The sequence below is a fragment of the Podarcis pityusensis genome (assembly GCF_964106645.2).
Source record: "Podarcis pityusensis genome assembly, chromosome: 5".
In the NCBI taxonomy this organism is placed as follows: domain Eukaryota; kingdom Metazoa; phylum Chordata; class Lepidosauria; order Squamata; family Lacertidae; genus Podarcis; species Podarcis pityusensis.
This window is the reverse complement of record NC_138032.1, coordinates 1,703,841-1,728,231: the sequence shown is the minus strand read 5'-3', so window position 1 is coordinate 1,728,231 and position 24,391 is coordinate 1,703,841. Positions and strand designations below refer to the sequence as shown.

The 24,391-nt window shown below is 48.7% G+C and overlaps 1 protein-coding gene across 6 annotated transcripts in view; it reads left to right on the top strand.

Annotated features, from left to right (window-relative positions):
* Nucleotides 1-24,099, top strand: part of IL1RAP (interleukin 1 receptor accessory protein) — a 102,465-nt gene extending 78,366 nt beyond the window's left edge. For 5 of the 6 annotated variants that reach the window (XM_081007479.1, XM_081007481.1, XM_081007482.1 and 2 more), the window contains one exon: nucleotides 23,192-24,099. In XM_081007479.1, the coding sequence (XP_080863605.1) occupies nucleotides 23,192-23,922 (731 nt within the window). In that variant the 3' untranslated portion in view covers nucleotides 23,923-24,099. Of the gene's footprint in view, nucleotides 1-13,655; nucleotides 15,199-23,191 lie in introns of those variants that run through there. The other variant, XM_081007484.1, reaches the window with a different exon arrangement.
* The last annotated feature ends 292 nt before the right edge of the window (nucleotides 24,100-24,391 follow it).

The following is a 24,391-nucleotide window of genomic DNA, read 5'->3' as shown; positions in this document are numbered from 1 at the left end:
AATCCCCTTGATCATTTTGGTGCTCTTGGGTGATCCTTTCCCAACTCCACAGCATCCCGGCAGGATGAGCCTGGGGTTCCAAAGAGCCTTTGGAAAGAGCTACCTGTTGCATCCATCACTGTCCTGTGAATCATGGAATTGTAGAGTTGGAAGGGACTCCAAAGGTCATCCAGTCCAACCCCCTTGCAATGCAGGAATCACAGCTAAAGCATCGCTGACGGGTGGCCAGTTCATGACCTCCGTAAAACAGAGCACAGGGGAGGCTGAGGAAAGGTGGGCGTGGGATTCAGGGAACAGAGCCCGGTGGCTGCCGTCAACGATCTCTCCTTTCCTCCCGGTCTTAGTCACAGATGTCTTCTGACAGATGGAATCCGCCCCCCACGCCCTCAAGCTTTTGCTCTGCTCCTTCTGTTCCCCTGCTATTTTAGACGAGATGGGAAGGCTGCCATTCTCTGTGTCCTCCCCCCCAACATCCTCGTTCAGCTCCTACAGATCCCAGACTGCCACCCTTCTTTCCTTCCTAGCTTGGAAGAGCCTCACCTTCTTCCTCTCCCCAGTTTCGGTTACAGAGATGATCACTCCTTGGGTCTCACTATGTACTTTTTAATTTCTGGTATTTTGTGATATGCTGCCTTTCCAGGCAAAGCCCGGGGAGGTGGGGAAGAAGAAGAAGAAGAGTTTGGATTTCAAGTCGGGGAGCAGGTCTTCCAAGACTCCCAGCCAAGATGGTCAGTCAGTGTAGAAACCCTGAGCTGGGTTGACCAAGGCTCTGACTCCGTACGAGCTTCCTTTGCTCCTGTGAAGCAGCTTGCGTAATATTAGTTTCAGTTGTACTGAAATACTTTTTAAAAATTTAATTACAGTTGCAAAGTCAAAAGTCTAAAAACTCTCTGCAGCCCAACGCAGCACCTCAAACGAAATAAGCTAAAAAAGGAATGCCACAGAATCATAAATAACCTCTTTAAAGAAAGCAGGCCAAGTGTATTAGTTCAAAAAGATGGAAGCAGAAAGGTCTTCATGGCCTTTTTGAAAGCCTGCCCTCCATGTTCCTATTTGACCAGTTTGGTCTGCAGGACTTGCACACACGGGCCAAACAGTTTTTGCTCCGTGTCTTTGCAGAGTTGAGCTTTCAGCACAGCAACCCCAAGAGTAGCCTGCCTATTAAAGTTTGGCAGTTTTAGACACCTGCGCTTTTTTTATTTAAAAAATCTGTTTCAGCAAGCTTAACCCAGATGCAAAAACCAATTAGGTACGCCCATTTTAAAATGTTCCTGCTTTTATTTATAGAGCGGTGATGGTTTTAATGTACGCTGCACAGGAATTATTTGATTTAAATGATTTTCTAAATTATCCTACGTAAAATAAATAACATAAAAAATAGGTGCATTCGATATCACTTGGGAGGGAGTTCCAAGACCAAGAGGCCAACACCAAAAAGACCATGACTCTATTGCCCGCCAATCTTTTAAATCTTAGTGGTGGGCTTCATACAGGGACAGGCAGTCCTTCAAACAACCTGATCCCAGACTAGATCTTCAGGGATCCTCTCTGGCTATGCTCTCCAAATTGTCAGGGGTTGGACTCAATGACTTTTACGGTCCCTCCCAAGTCAGTGATTCCCAAATTGTCCCCTCCACCACTCACAAGGGGCTGATGTGGGGAAACTTTTGGCCCCAGATGTTCCTGAACTACAGCTCCTAATCTCCCATGGCCGCTGGCCTTGTTTGCTAGAGCAGATGGGAGTTGTAGCTCAGCAATATCCAGAGTTCCATCCCTCAGTTAAGAGCTGCAAACTCTCTTTCCCTCTCACTGATTTCCTTTTCATACTCTCAGAGTGGGTGCAGGTCAGGGCCGGATTTAGGTTTGACAAGACCCTAAGCTCCTGAAGGTAATGGGGCCCTTTCTATGTCCAGCTGTCCTTTGTCAACAACAAATTGTTCCTGTTTTTTGTTGTTGAATATATGCTAGATGGCAATTGATGGACCTCATAGGTACCTATAGCTTTTTGCACATGTTGCCATGCGAACAGTCCATGCAAAATGTAGGCACTCTATATATAGAAAGGAGCAAACCAGTGATATTTGAGGAAGCAGGCTAGCAGGCGGGGCCCATGACTTACACCATGGGAGCCTACACAACACAAAACACGGTTGCTGTAGGTAGGTTTTATTTTATTTGTTTTTTATCTTATATTTTGGAAATGTGCATCCAGGTTATTTTTTCCTTTAATTTTTTTGGGGGCCTCCAAGAGAGTGGGGCCCTAAGCTAGAGCTTATACAATGGATGCTCGGGTTGCAAACGTGATCCGTATGGGATGCACGTTGGCAACCTGCAACATTCGCAACCCACGTCTGTGTGTCTGCGCACGCGCGTGTTGCCATTCGGCGCTTCTGCGCATGCGCAACCGCCAAAACCCGAAAGTAACCCGTTCCGGGACTTCCGGGTTTCGGCAGTCCACAACCTGAAAAAACGCAGCCTGAAGCGCCTGTAACCCGAGGTATGATTGTACATAAATCTGGCACTGGTGCAGATGTACCCTTTAACTCCGTGGCCAAGCGAGGATTCAAACCCTGGTCTCTAGTCTGACACTCTAACCACTATACCCCCACTGCCTCTCTGCAGGTGCACTGCGTTTCTCCCAGACTACACCACATCTGACAGGCATATTTATCACTCATTCACCCGCTAGCTCATTGTTAGGCAGACTCTGCCCCTCCTGTAATTGTTCCTGAGGTTTTTTAATCTCTCAGTTTATGTTTGTTTTCATCCTTTGATTGATCAACTGCAACTTACAGCAGGTGCGCGAAGCAGATTAAGGCCTGCAGTATCTTGTTGCAACTTTTGAGGGGGGGGGAGCCTCCAAAAGCAAGGGCAGAGCATTGCATCTTCTGTGGAAGAGCCCTTTCAATATTTGAAGGTGGCTCTCCTATCTCCCCAGCTCCCTCAACCATTCCTGATGCGTAATATATACGTATATCTTAGAGTCGGCTCCATGGAATTGAATGGTACATGTGTCCGAACAGAAAAACCTAAGAGGCAGTCCCAGGCACAGCTTTCTTGGCAGCAGATCCTATTGATGGTGATGGTGATAATGATGATCTATCTATCTATCATCTATCTTCTTCTTTGGCAAGCCCTCGTAGCTGAGTAAGATTGTCTTCCATAAACACGGTTTTAGCAATGAGTCTGTAAGTGACTGTGGAGGCCAATTCTGGATCCACACGTCCTTCCCCAGTGGGGACATACGCGGGAGTTGATCATGGTGAGGGTTTGCCAAGTGTGCCTTCCTCTTAGCGCATTTCTTAAATTTGGAGTAGAGTAGTTGCTTTTGTCTTCCATAAACAAGATTTTGAGTCCGTAAGTGACTGTGGAGGCCAATTCTGGATCCACACGTCCCTCCATAGTGGGGACATTAGTTTCCGGGCAGGAGTTGATCACGGTGTGGATTTGCCAAGCGTGCCTTCCTCTTAGCACATTTCTCCCTTGCGTCCTGAGTTCAAGTGTCTTCAAAGCCCATGGTGCCTTTGGTCAAGGCTGTTCTCCAACTGGGGTGCTTGCCGGCCAGTTGTCGGTGTTTATACTCCTTTTTTTTTTTTTTTTTTTAGATTTGCCTTTAAACCTCTTTTGTTGACCACCAGCATTACGCTTTCCATTTTTAAGTTCGGAATAGAGTAGTTGCTTTGGAAGACGATCATCAGGCATCCGCACAACATGACCAGTCCAACGAAGTTGATGTTGAAGAATCATTGCTTCAACACGGGTGATCTTTGCTTCTTCCACTACACTGGCATTAGTCTGCCTGTCTTCCCAAGTGATGCGCCAAATTTTTCAGAGACCCCGTTGATGGAATCTTTTGAGGAGTTGGAGATGGTGTTTAGAAGTGGTCCATGTTTCACAAGCATAATTTATTATTTATTCCCTGCCCATCTGGCTGGGTTTCCTCAGCCTCTAACAAAATATTAAAAATACAATAAAATATATGTGAGGATGACATGCAAAGGACTGGACTGCAAATATTTTGGCATTTTGAGTTCCTCAGTGTGTGCAGCCTTGCAAGCTGCGTCTTGTGCCCCTCCTCCTCCTCCTCCTGACCCCTTTCCCAGGGTCTTTGCAGGAGGGTCCTGTGGCCCTTCAGCCTCTTCTCTCCTGCTGAGCACAGCTGGGTGGCAAAGTTGTTTTCCCTGCTTGTGTTTTGTTCTCCCCTCTTACTTCAAAGCAGCCGAACTCTGCCTTTTCACTTTGAAGTCTAAGTGGATCTGATTCTTAAGGGAGCCTGGCAACGCATGAAATTGCTGTCAGCTCATCTCTGGCTTCTTAGAGAGCATCCTGTGCTCTTTGTCTCTCTTGTAGGTAGAGAATTACGCCATCCTCTTGAGGAACTGGCAGGAAGGGAATTATCCCAAGACTCCTTTGGAGTCACAGCAGCAAGGAAAGCTAATGCTATTCTAGGCTGCATCCGCAGAAGTCTAGGGTCCAGATCAAGCGAAGTCATCGTCCCACTCTATTCTGCCTTGGTCAGACCACACCTGGAATACTGTGTCCAATTCTGGGCACCACAATTTAAGAAGGATGTTGATAAACTGGAAAGTCTGCAACCAAGGAGGGCGACCAAGATGATCAAGTGTCTGGAAACCAAGCCTTATGAGGAGTGGTTGAAGGAGAAACGACTGAGAGGAGATATGAGAGCCATGTTCAAATATATCAAGGGCTGCCACTTGCAAGAAGGAACCAGCTTGTTTTCTCCTGCTCTGGAGGGTAGGACTCGAACCCATGGTTTCAAGTTACAAGAAAGGAGATTCTGATTAAACATCAGGAAGAACTTTCTGACAGTAAGAGCAGTTCAGCAGTGGAACAGTCTCCCTTGGGAGGTGGTGGACTCTCCTTCCTTGGAGGATTTTAAGCAGAGGTTGAATGGTTTGGAAAACAAAAAGTTCTGACCTCCTTTTTACTCCTTTGCCTGGTCCTCAGACCTTAGTTGGCACAAAAGAGTCTTTGAGAAAGAGTATTCTTGCAGAGTATTGCTGCTTTTATTCTTAAAAAGTCTTCTTCTCCAACCATGAGTGACAGCTTTTACACACACCAAACACAACCAGCTTTCTACCATCCAACCAATCCACACCACCAAACACTAACATTATAACAATTTGGTGAAAGGTTGCAAGAGTCATTGTAGGCCACTGACTCAAGCTGACTTAGTTCTTTTAGCATTAAAGAAACAGCGGCCAATTTTTAGCCATGACAGGCCATCTGTCATGGGTGCTTCAGTTGAGATTCCTGCATCGCAGGGCATTGGACTAGATGACCATTGGTGTCCCTCCCAAGGCTATAATTTTATGAGTCTATGAATTAGGCATTTGCCCCTGTCCAGGCATTCTCTTGGGGTAGGACCACCCCAAAGGAGACCCACTCAGCAGCATGGATGTGGCCAAGAGGGGCAGGGAAAGGCATTCCTTCCCCCCCCCAAAAACCCCAATGAAAATACATAGTTAACTGAGACTCTCCCCCCCCCAAAAAAACCCCCCGAAAGGGCTGCCCCCCTAACAAAAATTGTGGCTAAGCCCTTGCCCAGCAACACCAGGTTTGGGATCTCTTCCAGTTAAGTATGCCTCCCCCCTCAGAGCTGCAGTGGGATCCCCCCCTGCTTTCTCTGCTGTCTAGAAGTGACACTTTCACACCGACTTTGCATTCATTATCTAAAAGCAGCTGCAGAATTTTGCTCCTGCAAAGGGATAAGTCCTGCCACCGGCTTGCGTTTGACACTTTGTAGGGCATATCTGCGCCCCCCCCCCCCCCCCGCTAGCACTTCCTTGCAGGGCTCTGGTATGAGTGCACAGAGTTTCCCAGCTCCCGGGCAGGATGTAGCCCCCCACTCCCATTTTGATAGGGGAAGCTGATCCACAGGCACGCTCCCTTTGTCTGCGTGTCCTCTCCGTCCTCTGAATTGACTAGGGCAATCGTTGTTTACCTTTCTCAACCTGTGGGTCTCCAGATGTTGTTGAACTACAACTCCCATCACCCCTAGCTAGCAAGGCCAGAGCTCAGGGATGATGGGAGTTGTAGTCCAAAAACATTTGGGGACCCACGGGTTGAGAACCACTGGACTAGGCCAACCCGTGTGCAGGTCAGCACAAGATCTCTGTCAGATTCGTCCCCCGGTCCTGGCTGATAGGGGTGGGGCGCTTTTTCGGTGAGAGCAATGGCGCTGTGTCCCAAATGAGATTCTGGAAGAGACTACCAGGGAGGAACTGTCTTAGGAAACCCACCAACCCTAAAAATTCATCCTCCCCTCTATGTAATCATGCCAATGTAAGAAACATCCTTAGTGAAATATAAAAGCTTTGTTTTAACGGTGATGCAAGGTGCATGTCAGGCAGATGAGAACTGGGTCTAATTATGGCTACTCTTTTTATGGCTACAGTTGGAGGCAGAAATGCTTCTGAGTCCCAGTTGCTGGAAACCAGTCTTGTGTTCGAATCCTGATTGCTGGTTTCCCTTTGGTGAATCTGGTCAGTCCCTGTGAGAACAGGACGCTGGGCTAGATGCCCCCCCCCTTTGGCCTGATCCAGAAGGCGCTTCCGTTCTCGTCTTCATTTATTTTTATTTTTTATTTCATAAAATTTATACTCTGCTTGAATGCGGGTGGCAAGGGGGCACCCTCAAAGCAGTTTACGGAAAAATAAAACCATAACACCAGGAAGCAAATTGCAATGCATTGAAATGTACACAAACTCAAAATGCAAACTTCAAAAGGTAAAGGGACCCCTGACCATTAGGTCCAGTTGTGGCCGACTCTGCGGTTGCGGCGCTCATCTCGCTTTATTGGCCGAGGGAGCCGGCGTACAGCTTCCGGGTCATGTGGCCAACATGACTAAGCCGCTTCTGGCGAACCAGAGCAGCGCACGGAAACGCCGTTTACCTTCCCGCTGGAGCGATACCTATTTATCTACTTGCACTATGACGTGCTTTCGAACTGTTAGGTTGGCAGGAGCAGGGACCGAGCAATGGGAGCTCACCCCGTCGCGGGGATTCGAACCGCCGACCTTCTGATCTGCAAGTCCTAGGCTCTGTGGTTTAACCCACAGCGCCACCCGCGTCCCTTTAAAAATACAAACTTAGCTGGTCTCTAAGGTGCTACTGGAAGGATTTTTATTATTATTATTTTAGAATACAAAAATAGATTAAAATTCGCGCCAGCATTTTCTGTGCGTCTGGGCGGGTGCCGAAAAGAATGCAGTGAAGGTGCCTGCTTGGTATCATGAGGCAGGGAGTTCCAAAGTGTAGGTGCTGCCACACTAGCTTCATGTTTAAGCAAACCTGGCTGGCCCCACTGCGTCTGCAGTGAATCCTGGACACTTTAAAATTAGCAGCATAAAAGGAACGCGGCAGCTAAAAAAGCCAATGCAATTCTGGGCTGCATCAATAGGAGTATAGCATCTAGATCGAGGGAAGTAATAGTGCCACTGTATTCTGCTCTGGTCAGACCTCACCTGGAGTACTGTGTCCAGTTCTGGGCACCACAGTTCAAGAAGGACACTGACAAACTGGAACGTGTCCAGAGCAGGGCAACCAAAATGGTCAAAGGCCTGGAAACGATGCCTTATGAGGAACGGCTAAGGGAGCTGGGCATGTTTAGCCTGGAGAAGAGGAGGTTAAGGGGTGATATGATAGCCATGTTCAAATATGTAAAAGGATGTCACATAGAGGAGGGAGAAAGGTTGTTTTCTGCTGCTCCAGAGAAGCGGACACACAGCAATGGATCCAAACTACAAGAAAGAAGATTCCACCTAAACATTAGGAAGAACTTCCTGACAGTAAGAGCTGTTTGACAGTGGAATTTGCTGCCAAGGAGTGTGGTGGAGTCTCCTTCTTTGGAGGTCTTTAAGCAGAGGCTTGACAACCATATGTCAGGAGTGCTCTGATGGTGTTTCCTGCTTGGCAGGGGGTTGGACTCGATGGCCCTTGTGGTCTCTTCCAACTCTATGATTCTATGAGGAACACACTGCATTGCAGCTGGCGAAAGACAGCTGGTCTGGCAGCCCCTCTGCGCAGGGAAATGACAACTGCGTTCTCAGTTCTGTGCAGGGTGGGATCTCCTTGCCTCCGCAGTCGGAGGCAGCGATGTTCCTGAATGCCAGTCGCAGGAAACCACAGCAGGCGAGAGTTGCTTATGTGCTCGGATCCTGTTTGCTGGTTTCCAGCAGGCAGCTGGTCGGCCACCGTGAGGACCGGCTGCTGGGCCAAGAAAGGGAGAGTGGAAGGCAAGAAAATGCTGAGACAGTGATGCCCTGCCTCTGTTTCACCACCTTTTCATCTTCTCTGCTATTTCATTAAAAAAGAAAGAAATCAAAGTGATAATAATAATAATAATAATAATAATAATAATAATAATTTACTTATACCCTGCCCTCCCCAGCTAGAGCCAGACTCAGGGCGGCTTACACCAGTAAAATTACAATAAAAACATAATGGGGGGGGGATTTAAAATACAGGTTAAAATGCAATTTAAAATGCAGCCTCATTTTAATAGTAGCCCATAGATCAAAACCATAAGGGTCAGACTGAGTCCAAACCAAAGGCCAGGCGGAACAGCTCTGTCTTGCAGGCCCTGTGGAAAGATGTCAAGTCCCGCAGGCCCCTAGTCCCTTGTGACAGAGCGTTCCGCCAAGTCGGGGCCAGTGCTGAAAAGGCCCTGGCCCTGGTTGAGACCAGTCTAACCACCTTGTGACTTGGGACCTCCAAAGTGTTGTCATTTGTGGACCTTAAGGTTCTCCGCGGGGCAGACCAGGAGAGGCGGTCCCGTAGGTATGTGGGTCCTAGGCCGTATAGGGCTTTAAAGGTCAAAACCACCACCTTAAACCTGACCCTGGACTCCACCGGGAGCCAGTGCAGTTGGTAAAGCACTGGGTGAATATGCTCCCATGACAAGGACCCCATAAGGAGCCTCGCTGCAGCATTCTGCACCCGTTGGAGTTTCTGGGACAGCTTCAAGGGCAGCCCTGCACAGAGCGAGTTACAATAATCAAGCCTGGAGGTGACCGTCACATGGATCACTGTGGCCAGATCAGGGCAAGAAAGGAAAGGGTAAAAGTAAAGGTAAAGGGACCCCTGACCGTTAGGTCCAGTTGTGGCTGACTCTGGGGTTGCGGCGCTCATCTCGCTTTATTGGCCGAGGGAGCCGGCGTACAGCTTCTGGGTCATGTGGCCAGCATAACTAAGCCGCTTCTGGCGAACCAGAGCAGCGCACGGAAACGCCGTTTACCTTCCTGCCGGAGTGGTACCTACTTATCTACTTGCACTTTGATGTGCTTTCGAACTGCTAGGTTGGCAGGAGCAGGGACCGAGGAATGGGAGCTCACCCCATGACGGGGATTCGAACCGCCGACCTTCTGATCGGCAAGTCCTAGGCTCTGTGGTTTAACCCACAGCGCCACCCGCGTCCCAAAGGAAAGGGACCAACTGCTTAATACGGCGGAAATGGAAAAATGCCACATAAAGCAATACAGTCAAAACATATATTTAAACAGTTGAAAGCAGGAGTCAATGAAGCATCGTGGAAGCGATTGCCTGAATGTGGAAAAATCCGCAGGTGCCTGAAAGTTAAAACAGAAGGTGTTTGCTGTGTGACAGTAATTTTGGGGCAGTTTGTCTCTTAGTACCTGTTGCTGGAGATCAAGAGCAATAGAGGGCTGTTCCCTTCATGTCCTCTGTTAGATCGGTCTTGGGTCTGATCCTGCAGCCTCTCCCTGTTCTTTTTTTGATGTTCTCCACTGTACGTTACCCAGGAGACACCCCCATGTCAGCACGTGACAGAGCTCAGTGTCCTTCTATCTTCTCCCTTGCAGGCTGGAGTTTGCAAGTAAGCTCCTTAGGGATCAGCGACTGGGGGCAGAAAAGCTTCAGCCAGGGTCCTATACACCCTTTTCCCACTTCAAAAGTGGCGGGGGGGGGGGACAGGTCTCAAACTTAGCCACCCCCAGATTTCCTCCAGGCGACTTAAATTTCACATTAGGGATTTGTGCAAACAAGGGGGAAGTTTTGGGCATTGCATAATTTGCTCCCCAATCCAGATGTTTTTTAGCCCAGCTGGATTTCTTAGCCCAGCTACTGGGGGGAAAGGAAGGAAGTTTATGAACAATGAAAGAATTCATTCATCCCCTCGTTCATTTTTAGCTGTTATTAGTCATCTTTTCCGAGTCCTGAAAGCCACAAGAATGAGGAAGTCCCATAGCTCAGTGGGGCAGAGGGCCACCTTTGTACGCAGAAGGTCCCAAGTTTAACCCATGGAAGTATCTCCAGGTAGGGCTGGGAAAGATTCGTAGAATCTTAGAGTGGGAAGAGATTCCTGGAGGTCATCTAGCTCAACCCCGCGCAGAGCTAAAGTCCAATCAGAGCTGAAGAATCCCTGAGAGGCGAGCATCCAACCTCTGCTTGAAAATCTCCAGGGAAGGATCATCCCCCACCCTGCCTGTAATTCTGGAGAGATGCTGCCAGTCAGTGTAGGCAATCTTGAGCCGGACAGATCAGCTTCATCTGATCCTCAGAATGATCTTAGAGCGGGATCAGCAAACTTTTTCAGCAGGGGGCCGGTCCACTGTCCCTCAGACCTTGTGGGGGGCCACACTGTAATTTGAAAAAAAAAATAATGAACGAATTCCTGTGCCCCACAAATAACCCAGAGATGCATTTTAAATAAAAGGGCACATTCTACTCATGTAAAAACATGCTGATTCCTGGACCATCCATGGGCTGGATTGAGAAGGCGGTTGGGCCAGATCCGGCCCCTGGGCCTTAGTTTGCCTACCCATGTCTTAGAGCATAGCTAGCATTCATGCTTTGCTTTGCCTCCGTTTCTGCAATGCATCGCCTCCCTCATCTCAGTTTATTTCGGATCCTGGTGCATAATCAATTGCACGCCGTCTAATTGGAGAGGAAACTTTTTTTTTTACGAGGAGAAGGGATTTAATTAAACGTGAAATGCCTATCTTTGGAGAACGCCTGTAAATTATGGATGCGCCTTTGTGCGTAATATTAATCGATGCGACAGTCGCCACGGCACTTTTCCGTCAGAGGGAAAAAAAAATAGGAACTAGCTGAAATTACGTATATGGGTTACGCAGTAGGTGACATCAGATGTGGGGCTTTCAAAGCACAGTGCTTTGCTGGTCTTCGGAGCTAGCAGAGCGCTGTGCGTTTGTCGCCCCCGCTTTGATTTCAAACTGCACAGGCAAAAACAGGTCGCCTGACTGCTTTGTGGTGCCAGATTATTGACAGGTGAGGAGCTCCATCCGCCTGTCAAACTTGGCCAATGCTGGGGGTGGGAGGACCATCAGCTGGACCCAGATCTCCACCTCTGGTATAGCTACTGTGTGGGAAAAGAATGATCATAGATAATAGCTTAAGAATTGGAGAGCTGGAAGGGACCCCATGTGGTCATCTAGTCCAACCCACTGCATTGCAGGAATCATACAAAAAGGGCCCCTGACAGAGAGCCATCCAACCTCCAAGGAAGGAGAGTCAACCACCTTCTGAGGAAGTCCATTCAACCAGCTCTTACTGTCAGAAGGTTATTCCTGCAAGAATCTCCTTTCTTGAAATTGAATCCATTGGTTTGGATCCTTGCTCCGTCTTCCATGGAGCAGCCCTTTAGGTATTTGAAGGTGGCTGTCATATCAACCTTTCAGTCTTCTCTTCTCCAGGCTAAACCTACCCAGCTCCCTCACCCGTTCCTCACAAGGCTTGCTTTCCAGGCCTCTGAACATCTCTGCACATTTTCCAGCTTGTCGGTTTCCTCCTAAGATGGTGGCACTCGGAACGGGACACAGGACAGAAAATTGATTTCTGTGGGGGACCTCAGGCCCCACATACCCCTGAAGGTCTTCTCTGGTCCCCACTGCACCCCAGAGAGCCCTCCATGGGCATTGCTGGTAGATACCTGCATGCCAACCTGAGCCCAACTGAATTTGTGTGTGTGTGTGTGTGTGTGTGTGTGTGTGTGTGCATCTTTTGATCCAAAGGAGGTTTTGCATCTGAGGCCAACAGTTGATCTTCGCCGCTAGTTCCCTGAAGCTTCAGTTAGAGGCATGTCTGGTGGATGGCGAGAAACTGTTGACAGTTTAAAATAGAAAGGAACGCAGAAAATTGAGGGCCATAAATGTTTAAAAGCCTCCGCAGAGCACAAAGACAGCAGGATCAAAAAGGACAAAGTTGAAATGACTAAGTTTAAAAGCACCAAAATGAGACACTGAGATGCCCCAGTGACTGGAAGGTCCTTGTCTCTTACGAGATGGATAAGGAGTTCTGGTACATGTCTCATTGGGAAGAGAATAGGGGGTATAAACATAGAATATGATCATGGAATTGTAGAGCTGGAAGGGACCACAAGGTTCATCTAGTCCAACCCCCTGTAAGGCAGGAATCTTTTGGCCCAACGTGGAGCTAAGACCCACGACCCTGGAAGAGCCTTGTGCTCTACCAGTTGAGCTATCCCAGAAGTGACAGAGAATAGTAGGATTGGCCCAGTGTCAGGCCCCTGTGGACCTCCTGGTGTTGCTAAACTCCAGCTCCCAGGCAGTATTTCCCAATGGTCAGTGCTGATGGCAGCTGGAGTCTAAATAAATATCCAGATGGCTGTCCCTGCACTGGGGTCAAATGCAAAGTTTTGTCAGGCAACCGAGAGGTTCAGGAAAGGGCAACCAACAATGATCAAGGGGACGGAGCAACAATATGAAGAAAGCTTGGGTCTTTTTAGAGAACAGGCAAGGAAGAGGCGGACTGATAGAGGTTTGCAAAATTATGCATGGCCGGGTGAAAGTGGGAAGATTGAAGATTTTCTTCGCCAGATGGGCGGGGTATAAATAATAAATTATTATTATTTCTCCCTAACACATGAAAGGTGAATGTTGGAAGATTCAGGACAGATAAAAGGAGGGACTTCTTAGTTAAACTGTGGAACCCGCTGCCACAAGAGGCAGTTATGACCACTAATGAGCCAACTATCAGGGATGGTGTCAGCTGGAGTCCAATTAATATCCTGCTCTGGGGTGAAAAGCAGAGTTTGGCCGGGCAGCCTCCTCACATTTTGCACACGCTCCTTTGTCTGTGTTTATGATGCTTATTGATGCTGAAAAAGCCTTTGATAATGTCTCATGGGCCTTCATACTGAAGGTGCTAGAGGCAATGAACTTTGGAACAACATTTATAAGAGAAATAGAAACTATTTACTCTAGGCTAGAGGTTGATTCTTAATAATACCATTACTGAAGAATGCAACCTTATGAAAGGAACAAGGCAGGGCTGTCCTCTTTCTCTGCTATCATTTATATTAGTGTTAGAAGTCCTGACGTGTAATATAAGAGCCGATGAAAATATTAGAGGAGTAAAGGTAGGCAATAAGGAATTTAAACTGAAAGCATTTGCAGATGGTTTAGTAATTACGGTAGAAGACCCAGATGTTTTGAACTGCAGCTCCCATAAGCCACAGAGATGGCAGTTCCCAACATCTGGAGGGCACCAGACTTTCTTAGGGGCTAGAAACTTCACAAGGAGGAAGCTGAGAACTCACAGGTTCCTGGGCTCAGCTGCCGGAGGGCAGTCTGCCTGCCCCAACCTTCCCTAACCCACTCAGTGTGTTTTCTTCCCTCCTTGCCCTCTGCCAGTTGTCACGGATGAGACCCTGAGCTTCATCCAGAGGAGCCGCCGTCTGCTGGTGGTGCTGAGCCCCAACTATGTCCTCCAGGGGACGCAAGCTCTGCTGGAGCTGAAAGCGGGCCTGGAGAACATGGCGGCCAGAGGGTCCATCAAGGTGATCCTTCTCCAGTACCAGGCCATCAAGAAGAGCAAGGTCAAGGAGCTCAGGCGGGCAAAGGCCGCCCTCACCGTCATCAAGTGGCAGGGGGAGAAGTCCAGCTACCCTCGGGGAAGGTTCTGGAAGCAACTGCTGGTGGAGATGCCCGTCAAGAGCGGCCGGACCAAGAGCTCCGGGCAGGAGCAGGACTTTGCCCAGCCTCCTCTGGGAGATGTCTGAGGACAAGGGGAGCTTGAGCACCCAGCGCTGGGGTGGGGGAGAGGCGTAGCTGGAGAGTGAGGGTTTCTGGGGATGGAGGGCACCCTCTCTCAAATCCCAAGGGCCTGGCTGCCTCTCCCCTCCAGCGCCTGACTTGAGCCTGCCTCGCCTGCCTCGGTTTCCCTTCGGACGCCAGCCCACAAAAGCCAAATTGTTTTTCTACTGGAGCGAGTCAGTATCCTTCCAGGTTGATGTGGGAGCAATGAGGTCTTGCCCGCCCCCCAGTTTGGCGCAATAGATCTCGAGGGCCTCTGAAGGCCATTCTCCCTACCTAGATCCCCTGGCCTAGAGACCCACTGTGATATTTTTAAACTCTGCCAGGGTTGGTTGAAAGCCCCCACCGCCCAGAACGCAGAGCAGGTAGGGAGTTTTTTGCCCCGTGAAGGCGGGGGGCTGCATTTCCTCACCCACCCGCCCTCCTGTTGAAGCAGCCGATATAGAATCATAGAACTGCAGAATTGGGACCCAAGGGTCATCTAGTCCAACCCCCTGCAATGCAAGGACGTGGGGGGGGGGGTGCCTTCAGGTCAAAAGCCCCATTCTCTTTCCTGCATCCTAGGAGAGTCTGGGTGTTTCCTTTTCCTTTCACCATTTCCCATCAGCCTCCCTTTGCTCCCATCTCCTCTAGAACGAAAAGCCATGTTTGGAACAGTACCTCTTTTTTTTTAACCCCCATGTTCAGTATTATTTCTCATGCCATCTGCCTCTAATCTGCCAGGAGAGCCACACGGACAAGTTTACATAGAGTTCTTGCTGGTGAGCCTGGGAGAACAGCCCCACAGGGTGGGATTTTCTTTTCGTTCTCAGATTTGATGGAAGCAGTTTTCCATCTCTTGACTTAATTCACACAAACACACACACACAGAAACCACGATGCAACTGGCTGTAGGATTCCAAAGCCCGTTTACGCAGCTGTGAGATCTCCATCCCTGAACTCGTTCCGACGGCGGGTTGCATGTTCGGCGGCTGACATCAGCAAGCCAAAGAAGAACCATGTGTGGTCCTTAACCACAAAGACACAGAGAGACGTCTCAGGGTTCCCGATTCCTTTCTCTCCCACATCTCAGGGTCTGCGGCCAATAGCAGGTGCTTGCCTTCTGTGGCGGACTCAGAACATCCTAGAGCCAAACCATTTCTAGCATCAGTTACAGATCAGTTACATTTCTAGCATGTGCATGATAAAAGATAAGTTGAGCAGGTTGTGCCTGAAACACCCAAATGACCTTTGACCTCTGGGCTGTTGTTTCGGGAGACGTGGTCTGAAACTTCTTGATGTAGCAAAGATTTAAACTTGGTGCACAGTGTCTAAACCCATTACGTGCACCAGTCCTGGACCATGCATCCTCTGATGTGGATGTTCTAGTGAATGAATTGGCTCTTCCAAGCACCCTTGCAGTTAGGCACTAGCCTGCTCACCATAGGCAACTAGGGCTTCCACACAGGCGAGCAAGTGGCCTGGCAGAGATGGGGCAGAGTCCTCCAGAGCCCTCTTCCATACCCTACAGTGGCCTGTCGGAGGAGAGAAGCCCTGCCCTCCGCTCTGTCCAATAAAGAACTTTGATAGTACTCATAGAGTTGGAAGGGACCCTCAGTGGTCATTTAGTCCAACCCGCTGCAATGCATACATATCCCAAAGCAGCTGGAGGGCAAAATAAGGTTGGCAAAGAGGTTGCAGTTGAGAATCCATCCATTCATCTCTTTTTGTTGCCATTTTTGTTAACACGTTGCCAGTTCCCCACCTCCCTTTCCTTATATCATCAGCTTTGAAAAGTGACCTTGTTTTAATTTTGTTGCGTTCAGTTTGCATTGAAATAAAACGCTTATTTTAATAGTTTTCCTTTTTGTGCTTCAGTTCATTCTCCATGTCTCATGTGTGTGTGTCTGTTCCTTCCTCCTCCACAACCCCAGTTTCTTTTCCCCATTTGGCCATCAAGAGAAGGGTCTGCCATTAGCCAGGTCTCAGAAGTTCCTTTGCAGGAGTCTTGTCACAACAAGTAGGAGCTGAGTCGGGTCACACCACCCTGGGCTCCGATGGGACTGATGTGTCCATGAGGCAGTAAAATTCACAACCCTTCCCCAAGGAAGCGGATACATTGGGTGGTCTTCAGCCAAGACTCACTTCAAGGTTGCTCATTGAAATAAATGAGCATGACTCAGTTAGGTCCATTAATCCCAATGAGTCTACTCTGAGTAAGACCTAATGCCACCGACTAGGAATATAGTAAGATTCCTTGCAGTGGGTTGTCTTGTTTGGCAAACACTCGTAGCCAAATAAGATTCCATGAACACGGTTTTAACAGTGAGTCCATCATCATCATCATCATCATCATCATCATATGATGGTGGTGGTAATGATGATAATGATAATGATTTATTATTTATATCCCGCCCATCCGGATGGGTTTCCCCAGCCACACTGGGCGGCTCCCAACAGAATATTAAACAGAATAAAGCATCAAACATTAAAAACTTGCCTAAGTGACTGTGGAGGCCAATTCTGGACCCACACGTCCTTCCACAGTGGGGACATTGGTTTCCAGGCAGGAGTTGATCACGGTGTGGATTTGCTAAGCGTGCCTTCTTCTTAGCATGTTTCTCCCTTGTGTCTTGAGTTCGAGTGTCTTCAAAGCCCACAACACCTTTGTTCAAGGCTGTTCTCCAACTGGAGAGCTCACAAGCCAGTGTTTCCCAGTTGTCAGTGTTTATACTACATTTTTTAAAATTTGCCTGGAGGGAGTCTTTAAACCTCTTCTGTTGACCACTAGCAGTGCACTTTCCATTTTTAAGTTGGGAATAGAGTAGTTGCTTTGGAAGATGATCATCAGGCATCCGCACAACATGACCAGTCCAACAAAGTTGATGTTGAAGAATCATTCCTTCGACACGGGTGATATTTGCTTCTTCCAGGACACTGGCATTAGTTTGCCTGTCTTCCCAAGTGATGTGTAAAATTTTTTAGAGGCACTGTTGATGTGGGTTGTAGCCAATGCTAGTCCCATGAGGAGCAAACCCACCATAGTTAATAGGCATGACTAGCTTAGATCCATGGATTTCAGTGTGTCTTCTCTTTGTGCATTGCTAGTGCTCTGCAAGCCCCTCTGGACCAGCCCTGGTGTTGTATACAATGACGCAGCTGCCAAAGGAGACAGAGAGAAGGTGTTGGAGGACAGAGCACTGGGTGCTGCTTGGCTGGTCCTTGCCCCCCCCCCAAGATAGCCTTCTGCTCTCAGAGGACAGTGGAGGACCTTGTCCCGTCCCCAGTGGTCAAGTCTTGCCATCTTCTGCGCATGGAACAAGAGGTGTGGGAATGTTAAGGATAGTAAAGGTAAAGGGACCCCTGAACATTAGGTCCAGTCGCGGACGACTCTGGGGTTGTGGCGCTCATCTCGCTTTATTGGCTGAGGGAGCCGGCGTACAGCTTCCAGGTCATGTGGCCAGCATGACTAAGCCGCTTCTGGTGAACCAGAGCAGCACACGGAAATGCCGTTTACCTTCCCGCCAGAGTGGTAACTATATATCTACTTGCACTTTGATATGCTTTCAAACTGCTAGGTGGGCAGGAGCTGGGACTGAGCAACGGGAGCTCACCCTGTCGCGGGGGTTCGAACTGCCGACTTTCTCATCGGCAAGCCCTGGGCTCTGTGGTTTAACCCACAGTGCCACCCACGTCCCCGTTAAGGATAGTAAAGGTAAAGGGACCCCTGACCATTAGGTCCAGTCGTGACCGACTCTGGGGTTGCGGCGCTCATCTCGCTTTACTGGCCGAGGGAGCCGGCGTACAGCTTCTGGGTCATGTGGCCAGCATGACTAAGCCGCTTCTGGTGAACCAGAGCAGCACACGGAAACGCCGTTTGCCTTCCCGCCAAGGCGGTACCTATTTATCTACTTGCCCTTTGACGTGCTTTCGAACTGCTAGCTTGGCAGGAGCAGGGACTGAGAAACGGGAGCTCACGGGGATTCGAACCGCTGACCTTCTGATTGGCAAGCCCTAGGCTCTGTGGTTTAACCCACAGCGCCACCCGTGTCCCCGTTAAGGATAGTAGGAAAGGGTATATTGAATAAGTATTATCCTTCCTTCACTCATGCTAGTGAGTGATTAAGCAGAGGAGATTCCCCTCAATATAGCTGGAATCTAGTTTGCAGACTCGTTTAAATCTCTTAGTTAAGATTATTTCCCAGTGTCCCCTTTGATCCCTCTTAAAAGAATAAAGACACGAGAGTCTTTCTGAGTAAAGTAACAAAACGTTTGCTCACATTTCAGCTCACGATTTGATCCCTGAAAGGCAGGCTTTACTTAATAGTTACACAAAGAAACTGTGAGTTGATCTCATATGGAGTCTGAACTCATGTGCTGGTGGCTGAGAGCCAGCAGACAGCAAAATTACATTAAGACAACAAAATGGCTGCAGGAGAGCAAGACAATAGAAAGACAAAAGTGACCGAGAGAACGACTGCGTGACTCGGCTCTTTGATGGAGTCAGCCAGAGTCATGCCCGTCTCCCAGGTCACATGCAGAGGGAGATATTCCAGACCAGTGGAATAGGAAGTTACAATGAATGAATGAATTTTTATTTGTGTCAGCCATTGGCCACAGCAATAAAACAACAGTACAATACCCAAAGAACAGAAATAAAAAAGTCAATTATATAAAATACATTTTAGGGTTTTGAATCAATAGTCAAATAGTGGACCTTATTCTGGTTGCCCCAGCTAGAAACCTTGCAACCTTTGCTGTCACCTCCTCATTTTGATCTGCCAAGAGAAAGGACACTGGGGCAGTGGCTGGGCGACCTGGAATGGACAATAAAAGAGGGGTGATAAGTCTTTATGAAGAGTGCAAGCCAGAAGGGCATGCACCACCGATTCAGGACTGCCATCTCCACAGGGCCATAAGCGTTTTCCACGTGGAATCTGTTGGAATCGTCCCTCAAGTCCAGCCGAGGGCAAGGCATTCAATCTCGCGAGAGTAAAAGCATGTCTATATTTTAGAATTGCTAGGTTATGCAGAAAGGGTGCCAGAGAGTCAAAATGGGAAGGTGGAAAATAGTCATACCATGGGCAGAATTTCCTTCTTGTGGCCAAGTTGTTCTGACGCTCGATATCATTTCGGCGCTGACAAATTAGACTGTCTGCCTTACTAAAAGCCAACGTGAGTAGCTGCTGTAGTGATAAACCACAAGAGTGAAGTTTCTGATAGACAATTTTAGTTTCCCTGACTGGATGTCCCCTGCCTGTGCCCACGCTAGGGAAATAAGGAATGTTGCATTTGACAGCATCAGTGGATTACATCCCACAAGATGAGGTCCTGAGCCTTCACCTGTTGTCAGGATCCCAGAGAGCCGGTCACCTCAGAAAGGATACTGTGGAGTTAGCAAAGGTTCAGCAAAGGGCAACCAAAATTATCAGCCAGATGGAGGGACTCACCTTGCAGAAAAGGTTTGGGACTTTTCACTTTAGAGATTGCCCTTGGGGTCCCTTCCAGAGATTCAGCTCTGGGACAAACATTTCTCGGATAAAAATAGGGGCACCAGGAAGCTTCTTCTGTGACTGATCTCCCGCACACATAGATGTGGCTATAAACATCTTCACCTGTCACCTTCATCCAATTAAAACATCTCCACCCGACCCACCTCACAGGGTTGTTGTAAAGTAAAAATGTGTGAGGGAAGGGATAGTTTGCAACAATTTCATCTGTAACCTGCCATGAGTCCTTGTCAGGGAAAAGGGTTGGAATAATAATAATAATAATAATAATAATAATAATAATAATAATAGAAGAAGAAGAAGAAGAAGAAGAAGAAGAAGAAGAAGAAGAAGAAGAAGAAGAAACTGTGAGAATGATCAGGAACATTACTAAAGGGTGAACCCTTACTTCTGAGTAAATATGCTGAACTTTGCAGTGTCAGGCTGCCCAGTCTTGACCCTGGGAGCAAGCTGCATTGAATACAGTGGGACTTACTTCTGAGTAGACAGTGTCAAGCAAGACTTCCCATGTTCCCTAAGAAATAGCTGGTTTTGGAAGCATTGCAATGTAATAATAATAATAACGGACGCGGGTGGCGCTGTGGGTTAAACCACAGAGCCTAGGTCTTGCTGATCAGAAGGTCGGTGGTTCGAATACCTGCGACGGGATGAGCTCCCGTTGCTCAGTCCCTGTTCCTGCTAACCTAGCAGTTCGAAAGCACGTCAAAGTGCAAGTAGATAAATAGATACCACTCTGGCGGGAAGGTAAACGGCATTTCCGTGCGCTGCTCTGGTTTGCCAGAAGCGGCTTAGTCATGCTGGCCCCATGACCCGGAAGCTGTACCTCAGCCAATATAGCGAGATGAGTGCCGCAACCCCAGAGTCGGCCACGACTGGACCTAATGGTCAGGGGTCCCTTTACCTTTACCTTATTATTTATACCCCACCCATCTGGCTGGGTTTCCCCACACACTCTGGGCTGCTTCCAACTAAATATTGAAATACAATGTAAGAATTTAAAGTGGATTGGTGACATTCCCCACCAAAATTATAGAAAGGGCTTCGTATGCCAGCATCGCAATTTCCTTCATTTGGTGCAAGAATTTTATTGTCAGTATAAACAGGACTCCGTTTTTTCCACCTACAGAGACAGACACACATCGCTTTTAATTGTTTTCTGAGAGGTGGAGGTGGGGCGGGGGGGAAAGAAGGAAGAATCAGAACATTCTGGGATCAAATCAGAAACTGGGGTAGCTTCTGTAATTCCAGGACTGTCCTTGGAAAATCAGCAAACTTGGAGAGTATGCAGTGATTCTGTGACTAGAACCCACTGCTCCAAATGCTGGAGAAAATGCCTATATATATATATATATATATATATATATATATATATATATCTGGATGGGACCCCAAGGATCATCCAGTCCACCCCCTGCAATGCAGGAATCCACAGCTGTCTCATACGGGAATCGAACCTGCAACCTTGGCAAAAGCTGCAATAATGCTTTTTGCCCAGGGGTGAAAGAAGAGAAAACTCCAAAGAAGAATGGATAGTCAAGATGATGGACTGTGCCAAAACAGCAGAAGTGATGGGGAGGATCAGACACCAAGATGACAAGAAATTCAATAAGGATTGGGGGAAAATTTATTGAGTAGCTTAAAGATCACTGTAAATATCTGAAGACGTCAGCAGGGTTGATTTAACACTTGTAATATAATTTGATAAGGTTAAATGTGGGTTTAAATAAGTGTGGATAAGTATAATTAGATGTGGTAAGGTTGAAAACAAAAAGATAAATGTTGGAAGCCAAGAGGGGGGCAGGGGGAAGTCGGGGGACTCTGAGAATCCCACTACAGTGGCACCTTGCTTCTCAAACGCCTTGGTACTCAAACAACTTGGAACCCAAACACTGCAAACCCGGAAGTAAGTGTTCCGGTTTGCAAACCTTTTTCGGAAGCTGAATGTGCTCCATTTTTAGTGTTGGACTTCCGATCTGAGTGTTATGCTTAGGTCTGTCTGTTTTTGCTATTTATTTTGTGTTTTTGTTTTTGCAGCTCTTTTTGTTTTTGTGACTGTGTGGAACCCGGTTCAGCTACTGATTGATTGATTGTGCGACTGCAGTACATTGTTTATTGCTTTTATTTGCAAATCAGAACCAGTGAAGGCGGTGAAGGTCCTGTATGAGTGCCTGGAGGCGGTTGGAGGATGGATGGCGGCTAATGGATTGAAGTTGAATCCTGACAAGACAGAAGTATTGTTTTTGGGGGACAGGGGGCAGGCTGGTATGGAGGACTCCCTGGTCCTGAATAGGGTAACTGTGCCCCAGAAGGACCAGGTGTGCAGCCTGGGAGTCATTTTGGACTCACAGCTGTCCATGGAGGCGCAGGTCAATTCTGTATCCAGGGCAGCTGTCTACCAGCTCCATCTGGTACGCAGGCTGAGACCCTACCTGCCCGCAGACTGTCTCACCAGAGTGGTGCATGCTCTAGTTATCTCCCGCTTGGACTACTGCAATGCGCAGCTACCTTTGAAGGTGACTCGGAAACTACAACTAATCCAGAATGCGGCAGCTAGACTGGTGACTGGGGGCGGCCGCCGAGACCACATAACACCAGTCTTGAAAGACCTACATTGGCTCGCAGTACGTTTCCGAGCACAATTCAAAGTGCTGGTGTTGACCTCTAAAGCCCTAAACGGCCTCGGCCCAGTAGACCTGAAGGAGCATCTCCACCCCCATCGTTCTGCCCGGACGCTGAGGTCCAGCGCCGAGGGCCTTCTGGCGGTTCCCTCATTGCGAGAAGCAAAGCTACAGGGAACCAGGCAGAGGGCCTTCTTGGTAGTGGCGCCCGCCCTGTGGAACGCCCTCCCATCAGATGTCAAAGAGATAAATAACTACCTGACATTTAGAAGACATCTTAAGGCAGCCCTGTTCAGGGACGTTTTTAATCTGTGATATTTTACTGTATTTTTGGTTTCTATGGAAGCCGCCCAGAGTGGCTTGGGAAACCCAGCCAGATGGGCAGGGTACAAATAATAAATTATTCTTCTTCTTCTTCTTCTTCTTCTTCTTCTTATTATTATTATTTCATTTTATGGATCAATGGTCTCATCAGATAGTAAAAATCATGTTAAATTGCTGCTTTAGGGGTTGTTTTTAAAAGTCTGGATCCGATTAATCCGTTTTGCATTGCAGTGGTACCTCTCGTTACATACTTAATTCGTTCTGGAGGTCCGTTCTTAACCTGAAGCACCACTTTAACTAATGAGGCCTCCCGCTGCTGCCACGCTGCCGCTGCACAATTTCTGTTCTCATCCTGAAGCAAAGTTCTTAACCCGAGGTACTATTTCTGGGTTAGCGGAGTCTGTAACCTGAAGCGTATGTAACTTGAAGCGTATGTAGCCCAAGGTACCACTGTACTTTCTATGGGAAAGTGTGCCTTGGTTTTGGAACACTTTGGTTTTGGAACGGATTCAGTCTGAGAACCAAGGTACCACTGTAATGTATAAATGTGATTCTGCTTAAAATGAATGCTATTTCTAAAAATTGGGGGGAGAAAGGAAGAACCTGAAACCTTGGCATTCTCAGCGCCACGCTCTAACCAGCTGAGCTATCCAGGCTGATATAGGCGCAGAGACCTGACTGTCCTCCTTTCCTCTCCCCTCAGATACCACGGAAGCCATTTTTGATTTCATCCAGAGGAGCCGCAAGATGATTGTGGTCCTGAGTCCCGATTACATCCTGGAGAAAAGCATCAGCATGCTGGAGTTCAAGCTCGGTCTCTTGTGCCAGAACAACATCGCCACCAAGCTGGTGGTGGTGGAGTACCGCCCCCTGCTCCGCGCCCACCCCAACATCCAGCAGCTGAGGGAGTCGGTGGCCTTTGTGGCCTGGAAGGGAGAGAGGTCCAAGCGCCCCGGCTCCAAATTTTGGAAAGCCCTGCGCTTGGCGCTGCCCCTGAGGAGCCTCAACGCAGCCGGCAGCTGCTCCTGGAACGAGAGCTGCTCTTCCCACTCGGACATCAGCCTGGACCACGTCCAGAAGAAGAAGGGCCGCTTGAAAGGACCGGCTGAAGCGCCCGGCTCCCGGCCGAAAGGCCTCCCCGTCCAAAGGGGCCTGGCGCCGCTGCCCAGGTCAAAGGCCAAAGACCACGCCAAGCCCTTCCTGGCCTGCCGCTGCTGCGTGGCCTATTGCAATGAGAACCACAAACTCGGGGGCCACGGGCGAGGCGGGGCCAAGCCCAAACCGGGGCCACAGTGCCACCGGACGCCCGTGGGAGAGGCCAAGGGGCGGAGGTTGCGGAAGAGCGAGAAGCCGTCGCAGCAGCACCCCCCATCGGCGCTGAGCCTTCGCCACTACGCGGACTTGTCAAACAACAATGACTTTTACATGCTCTAGGTGTCCCTCTCGCCCCCTGGGCATTGGGGTGAGGGGAGAGGAGGTCTCCCGTGGGTTGAGGGTCCATGCCGTTGGGGTGAGGGAGCCGGCACAAGGGCACGATGCTTTGTGGGATGAGTTTGGGGCTGTGTTAGGAGGCCGGGGTTCCTGTTCCACAAACCTAGGTAAAGGTAAAGGGACCCCCTGACCATTAGGTCCAGTCGTGAATGACTCTGGGGTTGCGGCGCTCATCTCACTTTATTGGCCCAGGGAGCCGGCGTACAGCTTCCGGGTCATGTGGCCAGCATGACTAAGCCGCTTCTGGTGAACCAGAGCAGCGCACGGAAACGCCGTTTACTTCCTGCCGGAGCGGTACCTATTTATCTACTTGCACTTTGACGTGCTTTTGAACTGCTAGGTTGGCAGGAGCAGGGACCAAGAAACAGGAGCTCACCCCGTTGCGGGGATTCGAACCGCCGACCTTCTGATT